General features: G+C 55.3%; 8 protein-coding genes across 8 annotated transcripts; 3 read left to right on the top strand and 5 right to left on the bottom strand.

Moving 5' to 3' along the window:
• Positions 1 to 3,861: 3,861 nt before the first annotated feature.
• Positions 3,862 to 5,747, top strand: SCP_0508120 (hypothetical protein; the record flags this gene model as incomplete). The annotated part of the gene is made up of 2 exons (XM_027758868.1): positions 3,862 to 5,251; positions 5,311 to 5,747. 2 exons carry the CDS (start codon positions 3,862 to 3,864, stop codon positions 5,745 to 5,747), a joined length of 1,827 nt encoding a protein of 608 aa, XP_027614669.1.
• Positions 5,748 to 6,718: 971 nt separating this feature from the next.
• On the bottom strand, positions 6,719 to 7,860 carry SCP_0508110 (hypothetical protein; the record flags this gene model as incomplete). Its single annotated transcript, XM_027758867.1, has 2 exons — positions 6,719 to 6,852; positions 7,497 to 7,860. The coding sequence occupies 2 exons, from the start codon at positions 7,858 to 7,860 to the stop codon at positions 6,719 to 6,721; spliced, it is 498 nt and encodes a 165-aa protein (XP_027614668.1).
• A 592-nt stretch (positions 7,861 to 8,452) lies between these two features.
• Positions 8,453 to 10,576, top strand: SCP_0508100 (HD-domain/PDEase-like protein; the record flags this gene model as incomplete). Its single annotated transcript, XM_027758866.1, has 7 exons — positions 8,453 to 8,577; positions 8,623 to 8,691; positions 8,748 to 8,923; positions 8,976 to 9,271; positions 9,323 to 9,625; positions 9,700 to 9,901; positions 9,969 to 10,576. 7 exons carry the CDS (start codon positions 8,453 to 8,455, stop codon positions 10,574 to 10,576), a joined length of 1,779 nt encoding a protein of 592 aa, XP_027614667.1.
• Positions 10,577 to 11,765: 1,189 nt separating this feature from the next.
• On the top strand, positions 11,766 to 12,002 carry SCP_0508090 (hypothetical protein; the record flags this gene model as incomplete). The annotated part of the gene is made up of 1 exon (XM_027758865.1): positions 11,766 to 12,002. The coding sequence occupies one exon, from the start codon at positions 11,766 to 11,768 to the stop codon at positions 12,000 to 12,002; it is 237 nt and encodes a 78-aa protein (XP_027614666.1).
• A 343-nt stretch (positions 12,003 to 12,345) lies between these two features.
• SCP_0508080 (hypothetical protein) lies at positions 12,346 to 13,617 on the bottom strand (the record flags this gene model as incomplete). The annotated part of the gene is made up of 8 exons (XM_027758864.1): positions 12,346 to 12,464; positions 12,514 to 12,616; positions 12,677 to 12,825; positions 12,881 to 12,955; positions 13,004 to 13,061; positions 13,129 to 13,200; positions 13,258 to 13,475; positions 13,530 to 13,617. The coding sequence occupies 8 exons, from the start codon at positions 13,615 to 13,617 to the stop codon at positions 12,346 to 12,348; spliced, it is 882 nt and encodes a 293-aa protein (XP_027614665.1).
• A 1,082-nt stretch (positions 13,618 to 14,699) lies between these two features.
• On the bottom strand, positions 14,700 to 15,166 carry SCP_0508070 (hypothetical protein; the record flags this gene model as incomplete). Its single annotated transcript, XM_027758863.1, has 2 exons — positions 14,700 to 14,931; positions 14,982 to 15,166. The coding sequence occupies 2 exons, from the start codon at positions 15,164 to 15,166 to the stop codon at positions 14,700 to 14,702; spliced, it is 417 nt and encodes a 138-aa protein (XP_027614664.1).
• A 453-nt stretch (positions 15,167 to 15,619) lies between these two features.
• Positions 15,620 to 16,758, bottom strand: SCP_0508060 (hypothetical protein; the record flags this gene model as incomplete). Its single annotated transcript, XM_027758862.1, has 5 exons — positions 15,620 to 15,829; positions 15,895 to 16,082; positions 16,136 to 16,349; positions 16,409 to 16,487; positions 16,544 to 16,758. 5 exons carry the CDS (start codon positions 16,756 to 16,758, stop codon positions 15,620 to 15,622), a joined length of 906 nt encoding a protein of 301 aa, XP_027614663.1.
• Positions 16,759 to 16,842: 84 nt separating this feature from the next.
• SCP_0508050 (hypothetical protein) lies at positions 16,843 to 18,221 on the bottom strand (the record flags this gene model as incomplete). The annotated part of the gene is made up of 4 exons (XM_027758861.1): positions 16,843 to 17,137; positions 17,187 to 17,614; positions 17,679 to 17,834; positions 17,889 to 18,221. The coding sequence occupies 4 exons, from the start codon at positions 18,219 to 18,221 to the stop codon at positions 16,843 to 16,845; spliced, it is 1,212 nt and encodes a 403-aa protein (XP_027614662.1).
• Between the last annotated feature and the right edge of the window lie 227 nt (positions 18,222 to 18,448).

Below are 18,448 nucleotides of genomic sequence, written 5' to 3'. Positions count from 1 at the left end.
TCCGGTAATGCGCAATTTTTTGTAGGTAGAGCATATGAGTAATCAACGGAGTTTGCATCCGCATTGAAGATTGTATTCACCGAGACTCGATTGCATTAATTGAATTTGTGATGATCACATCCTCAGACTTCGCATGGCTCAGAACTTGCTACCCTGCGATAGTGCGACATCTAGCCTTTCTGCTGTCAACAAATCCGAGTTGGTGGTCACGGAAGACCACCGCTTCGAGTGGGTTCTGCCATTGTACTATTGTTATCTTGGACCGATTTGTGCCCGGGTAAATGGAGAATTTCAACGACTCACATTGTCATTCGTTGTGGGCGCACGGAATGGGTCAACAAAGTCTGCCGTCTGCATGGAAGACCGAGGCTGAATTGACGAACCGAATTTGCGACGAGTGTACATCGCCAGGCTTCGAATGGATCAGAACGTGCGGCAGTGCGACATCTGGCATGTGTGCGATCAGCAAATTCGGGATGGTGTCAGGTATATGAATTGCGAGTGCATCAACATCTAGCGATAAACAAGGAAGATGGCACGCACGATGCTGATGTGTTACCACCGAGAACAACGTCGCTGTTTGTCCGCTATATCAAACGCGTCGCCAACGTGAGGACGGGGCATACTTCATGTCAATGTCAGCTTCGAGATGAGAACAATGCATCGTTTCTAGCGGTGCGCTATCAGCAGCGTCGAGTACGCGTCTTCAAAATTGCGCGTCAGAACCCGAGTCGGCGGAAACAAGGCCAACCAGGAGTTTGGGCTCGTACGACAGAAGCGCGATCCTAATTCGCTGGCGCTGAAATGTACAAGACTACATGTGACCGGCACAAAGGAGAGGGGCGGTGGCTTGAGATCCTGAGCTTGAGCGTGGCGGGCAGGATCGCGTATCCGCTCATTGGCACCGACGGAGAATCCGTCTTCGAGCGACAATAGTACTAGAATGAGATGAAAAACAATGGTTCGAGGTACGGCGGCAGCTGATGGGAATGGAGTCGGAGAACTGTTGAAGTACTAACCGTAGGCATGGCGCCGATGCGCGTTCACGCGTTCGCCAGCGCAACAGGCGCACATCTGGCGGCGGCCTACGCGCAGGCCTTGGCGCAGGCGGTGGTGATCTGGACTTGCTAGGGGGACTGGAAAAAACTTGCTAGTTACCGGGTCGGCCCACTGAGGAAAGAACGACGAGCTCACGTAGCAAATGGTCGCTAGCAGCCGCGAGCGGGATTCTGCGCGCACTAGCGACGTCCCTACCAAGCCGCAAGTCGCAGCGTACGGAGATGCGTGATCGCAGACGACACGTACAATGTGCCCTGCGCGCCCGATCGCGCCCCGCCAGGCACGCATTAGGGTCGGGCACCAGCACCGAAAGCGGCCTCGCACGCCGTCCCAAGCTAGCAGGCGCTTGGCGCAGCCTCCGCAACGACGGTCGACGTTGACCAAACCGAGGGCACCCTGGCCACCGCGGCCCAGGAGCCTGGCGGCCCGCGCGCCCGGCCGACGCGAGTCTGTACGAACCACGTCCTATCAGCGCCGCTGTCACCGTTCCACTCGTCCGTTCGCCGACAGTGGCCGACGCGATGGCGCGATGATCTCCCCTAGCCACCGCGCGCGCGCGCCCAGCCGCATCTCCCGCGCTGCGAGCACCGAGCCCAGCGCCTATTGTTAGTTGGCAGGCACGGTGGCGCGACGAGCCTCGCTGACGTGGATGTACGTAGCCGGGTCTCTGACTGAGGTGCGAGACCGTTCTCGTCAAAGGAAGAGAATCCGAAGGTTACTGTAAGGTGATGGGTGGGTTCTGGTGCTCGACCGGAGGTCGGCGCAGGGGCCTCGTGGGGGGTCGGAAGTTGAGCTTGAGCGACTACGCGCGGTAGATGGAGCAGCGCAGTTTGGCCCATTACATGATCTTGAAGACGACTGTGTCATCTACCAGACCTGAGAGGGAATAATTGAGGGACCCCCGAGTCGTCCACGCTGCGATAGCACATCAGACACGCCTCGAAGAAGGGAGCTCTGAGCGAGAAGGGATGGAATGTGCATCAACATCAACGACGGATGACATCACGTCCACCACGGCCACAAGCAACTCTGTTCTGCATTCAAACCCACAGACACGCCGACGCCACACCTGAACTGCCGTCAAACCCTTGGACGCACGGCCCACCGAACGGCCAACGTTCGCGGAAGAAGATCATCAAGTTCGCTGCGCAGAACATTCGCCAGTACGCATTACGCCTTGCACCCCGCCTCGCCTCCGCAATCTGATGACCGAAGCAGCACAGCACCCCCACGCACTCTCGGTCCTCGAACGCGCCCGGGGTTCACACCGGGCTCAGAACGCCTACGCAGTAGTAAGCCTCTTCAGCGTTGGCCCCGACGATAAACGGTACCGGAGCCTAGATAACGGCGCGGGCGTGCCTTGCGTTGTCAGCTGGGATCGGGACGTAGGATACGGAGCGGATCCTCTCGCGACGCCCCGCCCGGAAAGACAGGAGCACGTCCCGGAGCGAGGAGCGTTTTAATCTCCGTCCGCGCCTGTAGCCCGCAGGCCAAGCTCAAGCTCGCGAAGCACCGCTATGGCGCGATATGGGCGGGTGGACGTATTGACGTCAGTACTTGGTGAAAGACAATTTCTGCACTCGCGAGGCGGGAAGAGAATTCGGGAAGAGCACTCTGGAGAAGTCGCCGGGATAGCGATGTACGCCTGAACACCGGCGCGTGTGGACACACCGGGGTCCGCGATCGGAGCCCTCCGAGACCCGCGACGTCTGTCACAGCTGGATTTTGTCCTGGAAAAATCCTCGGTCGGTGAACGTTAGATGGGCCAGAAGCTGAGGTAGCATACCACAGCAAATAGACGCGACTGACCCTGAGCGGCCGGTAGCCGCGTGTTCACGCATCGCTCAGGGAGGACCCCTCTGGCCGTTGCCCATTTGCCATAGAAGGTGACGGGGACAACCAGGGTGGCCGCATGCAGCACGAACGAGCAGAGTACGTACATCAGCAGAGGAAAGGCAGGGAGGATAGCGAAGATCGGCCGGGTGCAGGTCTAACCCCGCACTGGGCGCCGCGACTAGGAACGCGGCGCGATCGCGCCCTTGCGAGCCACAGCCACCCGTACGCGACGCGATCGCGCCCTCGCGACCTGTACCCGAGCCATGACGTACGCACCCATCGACCCGCACCAGCTGGCCGTCGTGTAGCGTCACGGAGCTGCATTCCGTCCATTCGGCAAGCGCGGGCACGTGACCCTATTCTGGGACCGATCCACGGGGACGATCGCTCGACATTGTATGGCAATAGAGCGAGGGCGTGCACACGCGTGCGAAGGGCGAAGCGTGAATGGGTCCGCGCGTTGATGCGTGCGTTGGATGACGGCGAGGGTGATGACCCACTAGTCCAGCACGCGGGTCGAACGGTGGTGAGTAGTAAATACTGGATCTGGCCCGGGATGAGGTAATTCCCCCAATAAGTTTAAATTCCATACCACGCCCGCGTCTGCGTGGTCAGCGACGAGGCCCGAATCGCGGGGATAGCGCGAGATGTATAAAAGCAGCGCGAAATGTCTGCAGATGTCGCGGATGGGCGATAAAATGCCGTGAGGAAAGCGTGTCGGCGAGCTCGGCCGCGCGATACGTCGATGTGCCAGAGAGAGTGCGAAGAGGTCGAGTGGCGGTGGAGACACGGAGGTAGATTGGCGCAGATGGTGGCAGTGCCGCGGAGTTCCAACACCGAGCGGAGACCAAAAAACGTAAATGCGACGGTGGCCCTGTGGGCGAACGGACCGACTGGACGAGCAGTCGACAAGTTAGTATAGGCTGGGGAGATCTTGTACGCGAGTGGATGGGGAGGATCCCGCGTATGCCGGTGGGTAAGATTTGTTTTGCAGTATTCGAAGGGCGGCCAAACAATGTGGATCGCTTGGAGAAGTCGTCCCGATTAGGCAAGGAGGGAGAGGATCGAAGAGGGTGGGTGAGAGAGCAGGAGGGGGACGGCGAGGCTGAGGGACGTGGTAGGGATCAGAGGAGGCGTGTCCGAGGGACTTGGGGGACCGGTAGAAAGGCGGGCAGGGCGTCACGGACTCAAATAGAGCAGTCGTCCTGCCCTTCCCATCCGTGCTCCCCCAGTCCACCCACCGCCCGTCATCTCCGCGAGAGCTCTTCCGCCTGTGCTCGACTGCCCGCACCCATGGCGTACTATGCACCGACGGCAGATTCTGTCTCCGGTCCGATCCCGTCCTACCCAGCCTTCAACTTTCCCCTCGAGCAGCCCGCCGCCATTGCCCCGGGCTTTGTCCCCACCGCGAATGCCGATCAGGCGTACCCGTCTGTCACCGGAGCCATGTTCTCCACATGGGACACCGCCCAAGACGATCACCGATGGCCACCTTTCCCCGCCCTTGAGCAAGAGCCCGCCGGGCCCGCGTTCGCCCCCGCCGATCTCTCCCCGTCCGCGTTCCCCGGCGCGATGCCCGACTACCCCGAGTCGTCCCACCGCACCGTCCTCGCCGATCCCCGCCCGTCCGGGGGGCCCTCCGCCCGCCCGCCGCAGTGGTCCCGGGCGCAGCAGCTGTACACCATCGAGTCCGAGCCCGCGCCCGCCGTCGACCGGGCCATCTTCCTCCCCAGCCCCCGCTCCCCGTCCCCGGCCGAGAACATCAAGCCGGAGCCCTCGGACCCCGACTCCGACTTCATCTTCGAGCTCGAGCCCGCCTCCCCGCCCCCGACCGATCCCGACCATCTCTCCTCGTGCACCGAGGTCCCCCTCCGCGCCACCAACGCATCCCCCGCGATGCGCAAGATGATGAGCGTCTTCCGCCTGCACCCTTTTGCCGTCCACAACGGCCGCGGCGCTGCCGTCGCTGCCGTGCCCCTCGTCGACGTCGGGCCCCTCACCGAGGAGCCCATCATGGTCGAGTTCCAGGTCTATCTCCCACATCCCCTCGTCCCCCAGTCTCCCGAGCCAGACGACGACCGCCCCCAGTACACCCGCCAGCGCATGCACGCCCGCGAACAGCCCTCCGCTTGGCTCCGCTCCCCATCCCCAGCCTCCAGCACATATCCAGACCCATCCGACGCCCGCGAGGACCAGTGCAACTGGCGCTTTGCCGACGCCGACCTCCCGTATCCCTCGAGCCCCGTCGAACCTCCGCCCTTTGCGCCCCTCATGACCCCCGCCCAGAGCCTCCACTGGAGCATGCGCTACGGCGTCGACGGCACCATCCCCTTCCCAACACCTGCCGAAGCGCAGGGTGAGTTGCATTACTCTCCTACGCGTCAACGCTGCTGATCTCACAATTTCTCCCACCAGTTTCTCGTCCCCCGCAGCAGAGTCTCGCGCCCAAGTATCTGCACCAACAGCAGCAGCAGCAGCAGCAGCAACAGCAGCAGCAGCAACAGCAACAGCAGCAGCAGCAACAGCAACTGCAACTGCGGCAGCTGCAGCAACTGCAACGCAGGCACGACCAGCACACGCCAACGGGCCTCGACCATGCCATGCGCTCCGTCTCGCTCTCCCAGCAATTCTCCGCTCCCATGCACCCCGCGCACCCCCTTGCGCGGAACGTACGCACGCACTCGCATTCGCAGTCCACGTCGTCGCAGCCAGCATCGTATGCCTCCACCTCTTCCACCACCACCGCCTTCGGTGCGACCGACGAGTTCACCATGCCCGCGGACTGTGAGCGCGCCGCGCCCGACGCCTACGCGTGGTATCGCCGCGCGCTCTTGTCCGAGTGCTACGCTTAGCTGTGCGGGGGTCCGGCGCTCTGCGGGTGCACGGCGGCGGGTCCGCGTCCTTCCCGCCTATCGGGTCTGCGCCGCTGGACGCGTCGGCGCCGAACGACAATGGAATGTTTGATTCTCACATACATGGCCGATACCCGCGTGTAAATATAGATATCCGTTTTAACGACATCTCACGCTCTTAGCTTCATATTGTCTCTTGGTGGAGATGTACTCGTCATATGTATCATAGAAATTTTTGCAATCGCAGCAGCGGTAAAAATTTGCAATATGAACGCACCGGCGGGCATCGATCAAGGATATTATCGGCAAAAAAAAATTGGACGTGGTCCGCCGCTGCATCAATTCATACTGTCCACGCACGAGAAGAGAATATCGCCACACTGCTCCACGGTCTCAAATATTTGAATTCACTGGAGAAGAAACACAACCAGCGAACGCAATTCCACCGTTCAGTCTGTAACGGACCAACGACATAAACGTCGAGATTGCACCGCAGACCGATGCCGCATCATGCGTCTCTCCAGCACAAAAGCCAGCAGGCATCAGGGGAGACGCGACCCAGTAGGACCGCATCGCACCACGGATGTGTTCTAAACAAGGGTCGTGTGCGCCACAGCCACGCGGTCTCCATCCACATATTCGAACCCACGCACAGACGGAGGGAACACGCACCGACCACCGACCGGGGCTTGCACGCAGAAGAATTCGGTGTAATTTTCCTGAGAGGCCATTGGCGAGATCGGGCCCTGCATCCCCGCACATGAGCCGGCACCGAGGGTACCGCAGAAAAAAAATCGAGTCCGAACGTCATACGGTGGCCCCAGAGCACCGATGTCAAGGCGCATCACTCCATGCCGCGCCGGTGACTGGCCTCCGCGCACGCTCACCGGCCGAGCGCATTTTTCCGCAGGATTGCGCCCTGCGCGCATCGGTCCTTCACCCATAAGCGCTGAACGGGGAGCCCTCGTGGACTAGAAGCACGGAGGGCCATGTAGACGCATGGCGGGAGAAGGGAGGCGGCCACGGAGAATTAGAGTTGCTTCGCGGGCGCTCGCGCGCCGTCTGGAGTCGCGGAATTTATAGATGAGCTCGCGGGAGAGGAAATCTGCAGCGGAATTTGTAGATCAGCTTGCGGGCACGGAATTCCGCGGTGGATAGCGCCGGGATGGACGCATGTATACTATAACGTGATGGATCGGCGGCTGAGAGGAGGTATGGGACGAGCACGCCGATTAGAATATTTAGACCATCAGACTGTGACGGAGTAAAATCCGCAACTTGAACTCGAACGCAGATCAGTGCTTATGACAGCCAAAGAGTCAAGAGCTATTACACCCGCAATGCGGGGTGAATGAATGGATCGGGATGTGTAGCGCAATGCCGATGATCGAGAGGGACATATGCAGATCGTCCGGCCCTCAAGAACCAAGTCCGCGAAGCGGTGAGCACACCAGGACGAGGTAAGCAGAAACATACGCGACTCTGCCTCCATGCCAGACGACCAAGTCGAGACCAGAATGTCCAGATAAGAGAAAACCACTGAACTCCTACGACTGCGGTCGTCTATCGAGTATAGTCAGCATCATGGCGGTGTGAATGCCAACCGTGCAACGACAGGTTCAATCGATTGTAGAGCACACATATGCTGCGCACGCCGCGGGGGGATGAGCACGCTGCAGGCGATACGTTAGAATATGTTTCGACAGAGAATCGTCGAGACGCTTGGGTGGAGAGGCGGACCGCACGAACCGCTGGGCGGCCCGCAATCTGAGATGACAGGAAGAAGCGTGAGCACGACGCGGGGCTCAATCGATAGAGGTTGGCGATTGTGCAGAGGACCATCCAGGCCACGCACGGACCGCGCAACGGTAGCGTGAACGGGGGAACGTGGATCGCGACCACAAAGGAAAATTTTGACCACCAGGAGCACCGCAGGTGTGCTTCCACTGCTGCCCGGCTGGGAGTCTGGATCAGTAATGATAGTGTGACCACTCGAGAAGCTGCTAGCCGGGATCGGCAGGACACGCAGCGAAGTCCGCAGCTGGTGGATCGCGTCCACAAGGAGAGAACCGCGAGGAGCTAATGTGGTTAGGGGAGAGAAGTGTAGGAACATCTAGCTGACGATAAGACGTACGGGAGGGTGGAACTCGCCTCGTGTTGAGGTGAAATTGTTCAGCGCCCGATGATGAAAGTTAGGATTAGAACAGGATTTCCTGCACCATGAACCAAAACATTGCTGTGAGGGTAATCGGATCAGACCTGCCAATTATGATGTGGTTTGGGTGATAGATGTGACGGTGAACTGTAATATTTACAAGGGATGATTAACAAGTACAAGTTTCATTGATGCGGCCAGCTACGAAACAAGAAGCTGAAGACAATGGTGGCAGACGCCGAGCCGAGGACGACTCATCGCGTCGGAGTTGGCGCGTCTCGGAGCGCCCAAACTCTCCTCCACGTGCTCGAGGCGCCCGCATCGCGGGAAGCACACAGCCCTTGAAATATTCCTCGTCTCCTCGTCCAGATGCCATCTTTCCTTCCGTTTTCTCCTACTCAACATACCTGAAAGTACCATCTCAATCTTCTGTGTAGCGCTTGTAAACCTCAAGCTGTTGTATTCGGCTTTCTGGCCGTGCGACTTCATTCGGACGGTCGCACACGCTGCCTTTGTCCACGGACGTCAATCTGACCTTACTCTCATCGTTATGACCGAAGTAGCATTTGGACGGCGTCGCAGTGTTGACGTCGGCGGTCTGGCGTTAGCCCTTAGCGATGGCACACTGGGGCACGGTTGGGGAGGCTGGGAGGAGACAGAGAAAGGCGAAACAAAGTGCGTACACGCCATCACACCCTAACTCAATCTCAAGTTCCGTAGGTATGCCGAAGTGCTCATCGACGTGCGTGCACACACCGAGACTGTCATCAATCTTGAGGCCATGCCAGAGTCAGTCTTGCCCCGTATCTACTGCACGACTATTTCTCGTACTCATCTCTTTTTAGTTTGTCCTTCACCGCGCTCGAGAATCCCATACGTACACGCCTCGTTGAGTTCCTTGGGAGCTGGAATTTTGAGCCGCAGAAGCTTCCAGACGAAGAGATCCTCGCCTGCACCTACGTTCTTTTTGAGGCCCTGTTTCGTATCGAAGGTATGCAGGAGAGGCTGTGTGTACCCTTGAGTAAGTGACTGCTCGTTTCCTACCTCACTCCGCTCATATTATCCCTGCACAGGCCATATTGCCGGCTTCCTGTACCACCTACGGCAGGTATACCGTCAGGGCAACACCTACCACAACTTCCAGCATGCGCTCGATGTCTTGCAAGCCACATACTTCTTCTTGTATTCTGCGGGGATGGCCCCTCCTGTATCAATTTTACTGCATGCAGACCCACGAACATGGAAACGAGATAAAGACCAAACTGATGATTCCCTCCTTTGTTGTCTCAATAATGAAGATCTGTTTGCATTACTCATTGCAGCGGTAGGCCACGATGTCGGGCATCCCGGACTCACGAATACGTTCATGGTAAGTACGATCACTTCCGTGCGCGTAACCAACTCCATACTGACTTTGTAGAAAAACGCCAAAACACCTCTGGCGGTGGTGTACGACGACAAGTCAGTGCTTGAGCAGATGCACGCCGCGTTAATCCTGCAGATCATGCGGCACAATGGACTCGGATCTTTGCTCGACTGCTCCACGGGCGGCGCAACGTTCCGCAAGGTACTGGTCGGTACCGTGCTCGGGACGGACATGGGCATCCACTATGACTTCATAACGGGCTTTCGTGAGCTCATCTCAGATGGTGAGACGCCTGAACTCCGACGGAAGGTGTTGGTTTGTCAGGCGCTCATCAAGTGCGCGGACATCAGCAATCCCGTGAGTCGCGCGCTCTTGCGTGGGATCGTGCTTTGCACGTTCCGCCAGCTAATTAGTGCTGTGATTGCCTATAGAGTCGCCCCTACATAGTCTCGCAGCACTGGGTCACCGCGCTCGAGTCGGAGTGGAGCAGCCAGCTGCTGCTCGAGAAGCATCTCCGTCTGCCCGAATCCGTCAAGCCCTCGGACAATCCGCTGAGCGAGGCGCGCGGTCAGATATGGTTCATCAACACCTTCGTGCGACCACTATTCGAGCTCATCGCACAGGGCATCCCCGGTACACCCCTTCTTCCTCATATCCGGGGCGCGACTGACATTTCTGCCTTACCACCGTACTTTTTCAGCAATGGAACCCTTTGCGGCGCAATGTCGCGAAAACCTTGCGACATGGGAGGCTCGCAGCACTGAGCTTGCGGACGTCGCCCCCGCCCCGCACGCTACGCCACCCGAGGACGTCGGCGTCGATGTTGGCTCCGCGCATCGCATTTCGCGCTTCCTCTCTGCGTTTCCTCCTACACTCCCCGAGTCCTTCCGCACGGCAGAACAGCAGCCGACACCGTCCCCTCTCTTTTCTCTACCCTCTGCGCTTGTTTCGGCGCCCGGGCCGGTGCCCACGTCGCCGCCGCTTTCACCACACAGCTTGTCCACGGATTCCAACTCGAGCCACTACCATAGCTGTGGGTCGTCGCCACTCACGCCGCCGCCGCCGCCGTTGCTGCCAATGTCCCCGCCGGCTACTGTGCAGCTCCCTCGGCTGACACTAGCGACACCCAGGTCGAGCCCCGAGCTCAGCACGGCAACTTCCCCTTCGCCATCGTTCGTGTCAACGGCGACGGCGCCGGACCGTACTGCGACGGATGCCATCCGAGCCGCGTACAATGCCAGTGTGCGCAAGAAGAAGAGCTTCTATCGCAGCTCGTGGAACCCCGGCCAGCCCACCTCCATGCCATGAATTCGATAGAACCCGCATCTGACGCGAGGGCTGCTCAGGGGCTCTCCACTCATCCTCGACATCTGTGTCAGCCTCGGTGGACGGCGATGATTCTCATCGAAACTTGCGAATTTGTGTTTGTGATCTAGTTCGGGAGCTAAGACGGATGGTCGCCGCGGACAGGGAGTGGATGACCCCCCAAGATAAGTCTATGCTATGTATCAGCTGGTTTTCCGTCGCCGCCGTGCAGATCCACCCTCGTGGCCATTCGATGACCCTTGCTCTCATGATGGGTGTGCACTCTGCCTACCTGCGGTAATCTACGCTCAAAACGTCGTGTAGACGGTGCTGGATTTATTGTCGATATCGTCAGACGACGGTGTAGGCTTAATGTTGTCGGGGAGGAAATTGGACAGTGGAAGTTTAGGGTGATTGGAAATATGGACCCGGGTCACAAGGCGGGATGCGAACATATAATTATGCACAAAATGTGCTTGAATTGATCATCTTGTATACCCCCATCTGTAGCACTAATACTTATTACTTTCTGAGGAGTTTTTGATAGTGCTTATAGCAACTTTAGCAAGTTGATTTAAATAGGACTCCTGCATATACAGTACCATGTCCTATCCGAACATATATAACTGATCCTCGAACCCCACTGACCCCCGAGTCCGGAGGCAGGTATAACCGGCCAAAATCCGGTGCATCAGGGAAACCCAACTTTTTCTTAGGAGCTTATTTAGACTTTTTGTTGGGAAAGCAGAGCACCCATCACTACCTTCCTAATTGGGAACTAAGCACAATTTCTAACAGGTTATGACACCTGGACCTCACGTGTTTAGAAGCTTATTAGCTTGCCGTACGGACCGGGTACGGCCAGCTAACTAGCTTAGAAAGCTTATTCCCCTTACACTCCGAGTAGCACCCGCAAATAGTGTCGGCCCCCAATATAAGATATCTCCTCACTATCTCTGATAAGGCTTCGGGCGCTGTGCCAGCAGTCCCGCCCATCGGATCTAAAGATCCCGATGGCCCGCCCTGTCCATCAGACTTCAGGCACATGCCCTCAAGCTCCGCCACATCCTGCCCCCGAGTGCGCACCCGTCATCATTGTCGCTGTCACCGCCGCCGTTGACTACTCCCATTTCTGGCTCATTTCTCTCCGGTTCCACTTACGTCCACGCCAGTGAATACAAGCACCCCCACCATGGAGGGCAACACTGCAGTCATTGGCAAGAAGCGGCGTGCATCAGACAATGCCACTGGACGACGCGAGAAGTCGAAGACCAGCCAGCCGCTATCTACTGACCTTGTCAATGCAGTCACGGCGTCGGATGGCTCAGGGCTAATTGTTCAGAAAAAGCCTTGCAAGGTACGGAGTGACAAGGGCGTGAAGAAGGGTCCCAGGAAGAAGGCGGCAGCAGAATGTGGCGGCCAGCCCTAGTTCACCTGCAAACGTCGCTGCAGGCGGTGCCTACACTGCATCCACCGCTGCTGCTCCCACTACCAGTGCCCCCTTCTCTACCATCTTGCTGAATGCCTTGTCCGTTGACCCTGCCGCTGCTGCTGCCGCCGCCGCCAGCTACGGCCGCCAGCATCTCAGCCGCCATTCATGCAACGACTACGTGAGCAGGTGGTGCCGGGTTTTCATATAGAATTTTTGTATCACTCCTAGTATATGCCAAATCACGACGTGACTGACTTTGTGCAATGGCTTGGGTGCGCCGTTGCTCCACACACTGAGCATAAGATATATAATAAGGTGGTTAATTTATGGTAGCTTCACTCTATAAGTATAGTATTGTATAGCAGGAAAGAATGACAACAAGAAGCAAAAAAAGCGGAGAAGTCGAAGGTAGGATGTCGGCAGGGGAGGTGATATCCTCGGTGTTGACGGCTTGAGCACCTGTGAGATTAATTAGCTATGTCATAAACACGAAGTGAGATGGATATACCTGTCTGTGGAGCCTCTGTGGGCTCACCATCTTCATCATCATCTGCCTCTATGTCCATCATGCCTATCCTCTTCTGAAACTCACCGTCCTGCCAGTCCTTGAACTGCTCCTCAGTCAGCTTTCAGAACCGCGCGATGCTAGTTTCGAATGCGTGATGCAGAACCTCGACTTCAGTTCTTGACGTGATCTGGCTGTGGCATTTGAACTCGGTGAGTGGCCAGTTTTCGACGACAATGCCATAGCATATCGTGATGTGCTCGCCGAAGTTGTTGTAGTACATGCGCAGGATCTCCGTAGGATGTGCTACTTCATCTGTGTAAGTCTATCAGCGCGGTATCAAACATGAGTGCATGGAAGGTGTATGCACTCAGCTTCTGCATGATGAGAGCTGCTGTCTTTGCTTTCAGGGCGAGAAGATTCTTGACATGATTAGTAACAACACCTGAAATTTAATTAGCATAAGCACAACAGCATGCAATTACCTGCTTACCCTCAATTCCAGATACACAGTAGGCTTCCATCTTGAGCACAAAATCCATGGGAGTCTTCTGGGTAACCGTATGAAAGATTTCTGGAATGTTGTCGCTAGTGTGGTAGACAAAAGGTTGACCATACGAATCTGAGCTTCCCCTGATGGACGGAGACCAGGAGAGCCTCAGTACCCATACATTCCCAGAGCATGTCGAGCTACGTGTAAATTTGTGTCAGGGCATAGAACATTCTGAAGGATGTGAAATAGCCTACCTCCCATTGTATGTTGGCCAGTGTTGCATGAGCATTATGAAACACGTTCAATGGCACATTATGCTGCACTGTCACCTTCATTGCCCGTATCTCCTCGAGTGCCTTGATTTCATCCTTTGTGGCCTCAATCTTCTCCTCTCCGCTCATGGAGTGCCACTTCCTTGATATCTCATGGGTGTAGGTGGATGACTTCTTGTGGGCAATGCCTGCTGGCAGGGCTAGAGACATGTCAGTCATACAGGCTTCAGCCTGAGTCAGGCATCACTACATACCTTGATTCAAAGTTCGGACTTCTTTGTGCAGAAATGCATTCCACATGCTTGTCTTCCTCTTCTTGCCGATGAGGTGAGATGTCTGCATGATGGCCTGGAAGAAGTAGTCGACAGTGTTGGATCTGAAGCGCTCATTTAGCTTGATGGCGAGCTCCCACACTCCGTCACGAGCTTCTCAAAGCACTCCCTGGAGCGCCGCCTTGTGTACAGCATGCTTGGCCTTTAAGGAGGCCTTCTCTGCTGGTGTCCTCTGGATGAGCATCCGTTTGTCCGTTGGCGCCATGGAAAGCGCATGTTGGTGGTAATCATCTTCTTCCTGAACTTACTGTGATAGCGCTCGAGGGCTGGCAGGTTCTGCGGTGAGCTCGAGTCGCCTGCCATGTGAGGCATAGAATCACTGAAGAACTGTGTAGGGTGTGAATACATACACGAGGTTGACTCAATTCAACGCGTTCTCCACAATGCATGTGACTCAATCCTGGGGGAAGGAAAGACATGCAGAGGAATGTAGATAGATTTATATCATAGACTATACATGAATCATCACGGTGAAGGGATTGTAGTGAGACTATAGAGAAAGCCAAGCTCGCAGATAGGAATCTCGCGGGGAGCCAAGATACAAATGAAATGATCTCTGTCTATGGCGAGAGCTAAAGCATGTTCGAAGAGCCTGACAGCGCCTGTGCTGTAACCGTGACTGTAGACATACTCATCAACCCAGTAGGGGAGGTGTGTGACTTCCCGAGGGAGTGCGATGGCCACTTGACAATCCATGATCGTTCCTGTGACACCACAAAGCTTGCGAATATATCGGTAAATGAGCGGGAGAGTGGAGGTCAGCATCAGTGGATAGGAAGCACAAGACGTCTGTGAAGCAGGCTTCGAGGGAGAAGGGGAATAGTCAGTGAGCAGTGAAGGGTTCTGTGCAGGGCAAGTACACGACACCAATGCCACTTGCTGTGCATGGACACCATGGCTATGTCGCGAAGGACTGGATTGAGGTGTTCTTCCTGATTCGGTCACTTTCAAGCCTGAAGGAGCGGATTAGACTGCAATTCGACCGACTAGAATCTATGGAACTTATGTGCAAACATTGCGGCAGTGGGGCCTGCAATATCTTGTGTGCTTGTACTGCAGCCATATGGTTCTGTGATATCTGTCAGACTAAGTTTAATAGAAGAGAGCCTGTGACGAACCTTCAGGGTGGTTCGAACTCGGCGTGGAAGGTGCCATGGCAGGAGGCTTCGCTGGGGTTTGTCCAATCCCCATGTTTAGTGGTCTGACTGGCTGAATGACACCTTCATCGCCCTTGTCTATGTAGAATGCGATCACATCTTGCAGGTGCATAAAGGAGCAGTGCTTCATGCCGGGAAATCCACTGACTTGTGCCTCGCATTCGGGCCTTTGAGGCTGTCAGTCAGTCAACAAGGTGTGCATGAAGAGCTCACTGACCAAGTCAGGTAGATCACTGTATCTCTCCTGTACAAGGACACATACCATTTATTGACCCCCTTGACTAGATGGATCTTGGGATGCAAGAGCGGGTGTTTTCTGACATCGCACACAACAGAGTCGATGTATGCATACAGATTGCTGAATATATCGGCGATCAGAGTAATGGCAGTCACCTGCTCCATATTGTGGCACTGGAAGATGATCGGCCAGGGTGTGGTGCACTTGCCATGGGCAATGTCAGGACTTGATGGCATCCCGGTGAGTTTAATAGACAGTTTGTATTGGCGCAATGTAGGCACTGTGAACTTCCCACCACTGGATTACGACAGGTCGGATCCCCCAGAACAACATAAATGTGTTGCAGGACAGTACCAGCAGGAGTGGAGGGTGGCATTGTAGCATCGACAGCCACGCGCATCGATCAAGTGAAGCAGCGCAACTTGCACTCAAGTAGTCAAGTTGTGGCACCGCAAATTCATGCATGATCGACTCACAATCCTACTTGTTGTCTACCCCTTCAAATGTGATTCCTCTGCACTCACTGCGAGTTCCGTCATTTGAGTTGTAGGGCAAACATTGTATTTACTGTATTCTCAATATATGATGTCAAAAATCAATGCATTCGTACACGACAACTACTGGATAGACAGATTGCAAATGTACTCGACAAGCCCATTGATCTGGAGCTCAGCCTCCTCATCTTCGCCAGCAGCATCATCATCCTCTTGCAGAATGTCGCTGTGTACAGGAGCTTGTGCGTCCGATGCGGTGATGATGACCTGGGGGTGCAAACTGCGGCACTGACCTGGTGAAGGCATGCCTGAGAATCCTTCCAGTGCATAAATCTGGCAGAACGGGCAAGCTTCATAGTCTCGCAGATGGCCTGCCGTGCCCATGGCTTCTCGCACACATCATTCCGAGTGTCATGTAGGAGGTCAAACTCGTCGAGGAATGAGTAGTGTGATATCTTAGCCCAGTCTAGTGTAGGCCTCGGAGGATTGAGCACCCCTGCTGCTGCATTATATACCTGCACAGCATTGCGGATTGCCTCGCACCGAGTCTGCAGAGACTTTGCGATGTGCATCCTCATGCGGTAAGCTAGAACAACTCAGGGTACAGAACGGAACACAGCACACTCACTCAAGACTCACCTGTTTGCAAGAGATTGAGTTTGTGGAGCTCGAACAAATGCAGCACCACGAGCCGCTGCAGGTTGTCAAGTGCGTGGTGGTACTTGCATGTAGAGATGTATCGCACGGTGTCAAGATATTCATGATCAGTCGGCACCCACTGCTTCGAAAGCTGCATGTTGACTTCCATCTCAATAACATCTTGAGACACAATTGTGTGCCACTCCATCAATGACTGGCGCTTGTCTTTAGCTTGCATGTGTGAGCGGCTTCAGCCACCGAGTACGAGTGCACCTCCGGGGTTGGAGGAAGGAACTGGTAACTGTCAGGGATTCCCGCATAAAAAGTGGAGGATGTACTGCTGAGCTGCTTCCTGAAAACACATCTCGCGAGTGCATACGTCAAGCAAGTAGTACAAAATGGACTTACTCAATGTCCCGAAGCTCTTGAAGGGACTCGACATACGTCATGGCATGGACATCCCACTCCGGTTCTTGTCTGAGCATCGCGAAGTACTGTGCTTCTTCGGCATACCACTTCTCGATGTTGTCCTGCTCAATCTCAAGGGACCCCATGGCTTCACGAAGGGCCACATTGTCCATCTCGATGATCCTGAGGGCCTGTAAATAGTTGTTGTACAACATCGTACTCAAGTTAGCATACTTCTCATCATCCCACTGTTTGAAGTCAATGTCGATGAAGATGCAGCGGCAGTAGGGCGATGCATATCACGTAATCGGGGTGAGCTCGTTCGACCTGCTGAAGACACGCTCGAGTGTCTCCAGGTCCTCTAAGCTCATGCCGATGATTGCGTTCGGATGATTTGTTGTCTGGCAGCGATAGTTGTGAGAGTACCCGTGAAAGGCATTCACGCAGCATCTACACCCATGGTGTTGCCACTCGAGACCCAGAGAGCTGCGGCATATGGTCCCTTCAAAACTGCATCCAATGTCATATCCGCAAAGTGACTTCTCGCCAAACACCTCAAGCACCCTCGATATGATGGCCAAAGGATACTTTGCTCTGCAGAAAATCAGTGAGTATGTTCTAATTACAATGGGGGAGCACTTACAATTTGCCACTGCGGACCATGTTGATCAGCCACAGAACGAACTCATGCGGACAGGCACTTGCGAAGATCCTCGTCTCCTCGAAGATTGCCCACATGCACTTCTTCTCATCTGCTGCTGCCGCTTTCCAATTATCTGTGCATGGGATGACTGCAGAGTCCGAAGTGCCTGTCATCGGATCATTCATCTCATCGAGTTGATCTGGATCATTTTTGTTGCTGTGCTCATCTGTGTCATGCTTTTGAAGGATCTCATTCTCCACCTCATCTGCAAATTGATCGACATACTCCAGCAACAGGTAGTAGTTGCTCTCGTTGAACACGCAAATATCGCTGCATAACCTGCCACCGACCTGGGCGATACGCTTGAGGGAGTTGTTCCCATCTATGCAAAACATTCTCTTCCATACCTGTGGGGATTCGTCTTCCAGCTGTAAGTGAAACAAATAGTGAGCAGACATGTCAACGAAAGTGAGGTTAGCTTGCCAGTCTTACTTTATAGCAACATGCGGGACAAGCATTCAGTATGCGCCAGTTCAGTGTGTCTCGACCGAGAGTGCTTGTGATGCACTTGTCTACCTCACGCAGGATGGCGAGGTAAATCTCGAACACGTCCGTGAGAACTGTACAATAGCAGTGTCGAAACGGTAGCTATGTCTCACTTTCAGTCTGATTTACATGTCTCGGCTGCCTGGCATGACTCACCTTGTAGTAGTGACACAGTAATTTGGCGAAAGCTTCAATGCTGAACGAAGCCTTGAAAAGTCGGAGAGCTCGGAGGAGCTCTAGGCTCTTCAAAGAGATCGCCAAGGAGGGGTTGATAGATGTCATACCGAGGTATCCATTTCGCACGAGACTCTGGGCCATGGTGGCATTCGCAGCACGAGGGACTGTAACGGAGGGGGTGAGGGTGTATATATTAAGTACTGCAATGTCGAAGGTGTACGCCATATTATCTCGTGCTTCATCAGCTGCAGGAGCTGCGGGAGTTGAGAGCGGATGCTGCCAAGCGAGATAGGTGTCGATGAGCTCTGGCATAAGGGGCTGCCAGTTCTCGTCCATCCGCTGTACATGGTTCCGCCATGTTCACGCATCCTTGTATGAACGCTCATGCCATCTGACGTACCTGGTCAGGAATATATACGACACAGCGGGAAGACTACTTACCTCTCGCCAGCGATATCATGCACAGCGTGAATGGGAGCCTCTCAAGCCTCTTCATCAGGCCCCTGTGCATCATCCATTGCTTCAGTTACCTCGAGGAG

The sequence above is a fragment of the Sparassis crispa genome (genome assembly GCF_003851025.1).
Source record: "Sparassis crispa DNA, contig_000004F, whole genome shotgun sequence".
Taxonomy (NCBI): Eukaryota; Fungi; Basidiomycota; class Agaricomycetes; order Polyporales; family Sparassidaceae; genus Sparassis; species Sparassis crispa.
Note: the sequence above shows the minus strand (reverse complement) of the source record. Positions and strands in the feature narration are given on the sequence as shown.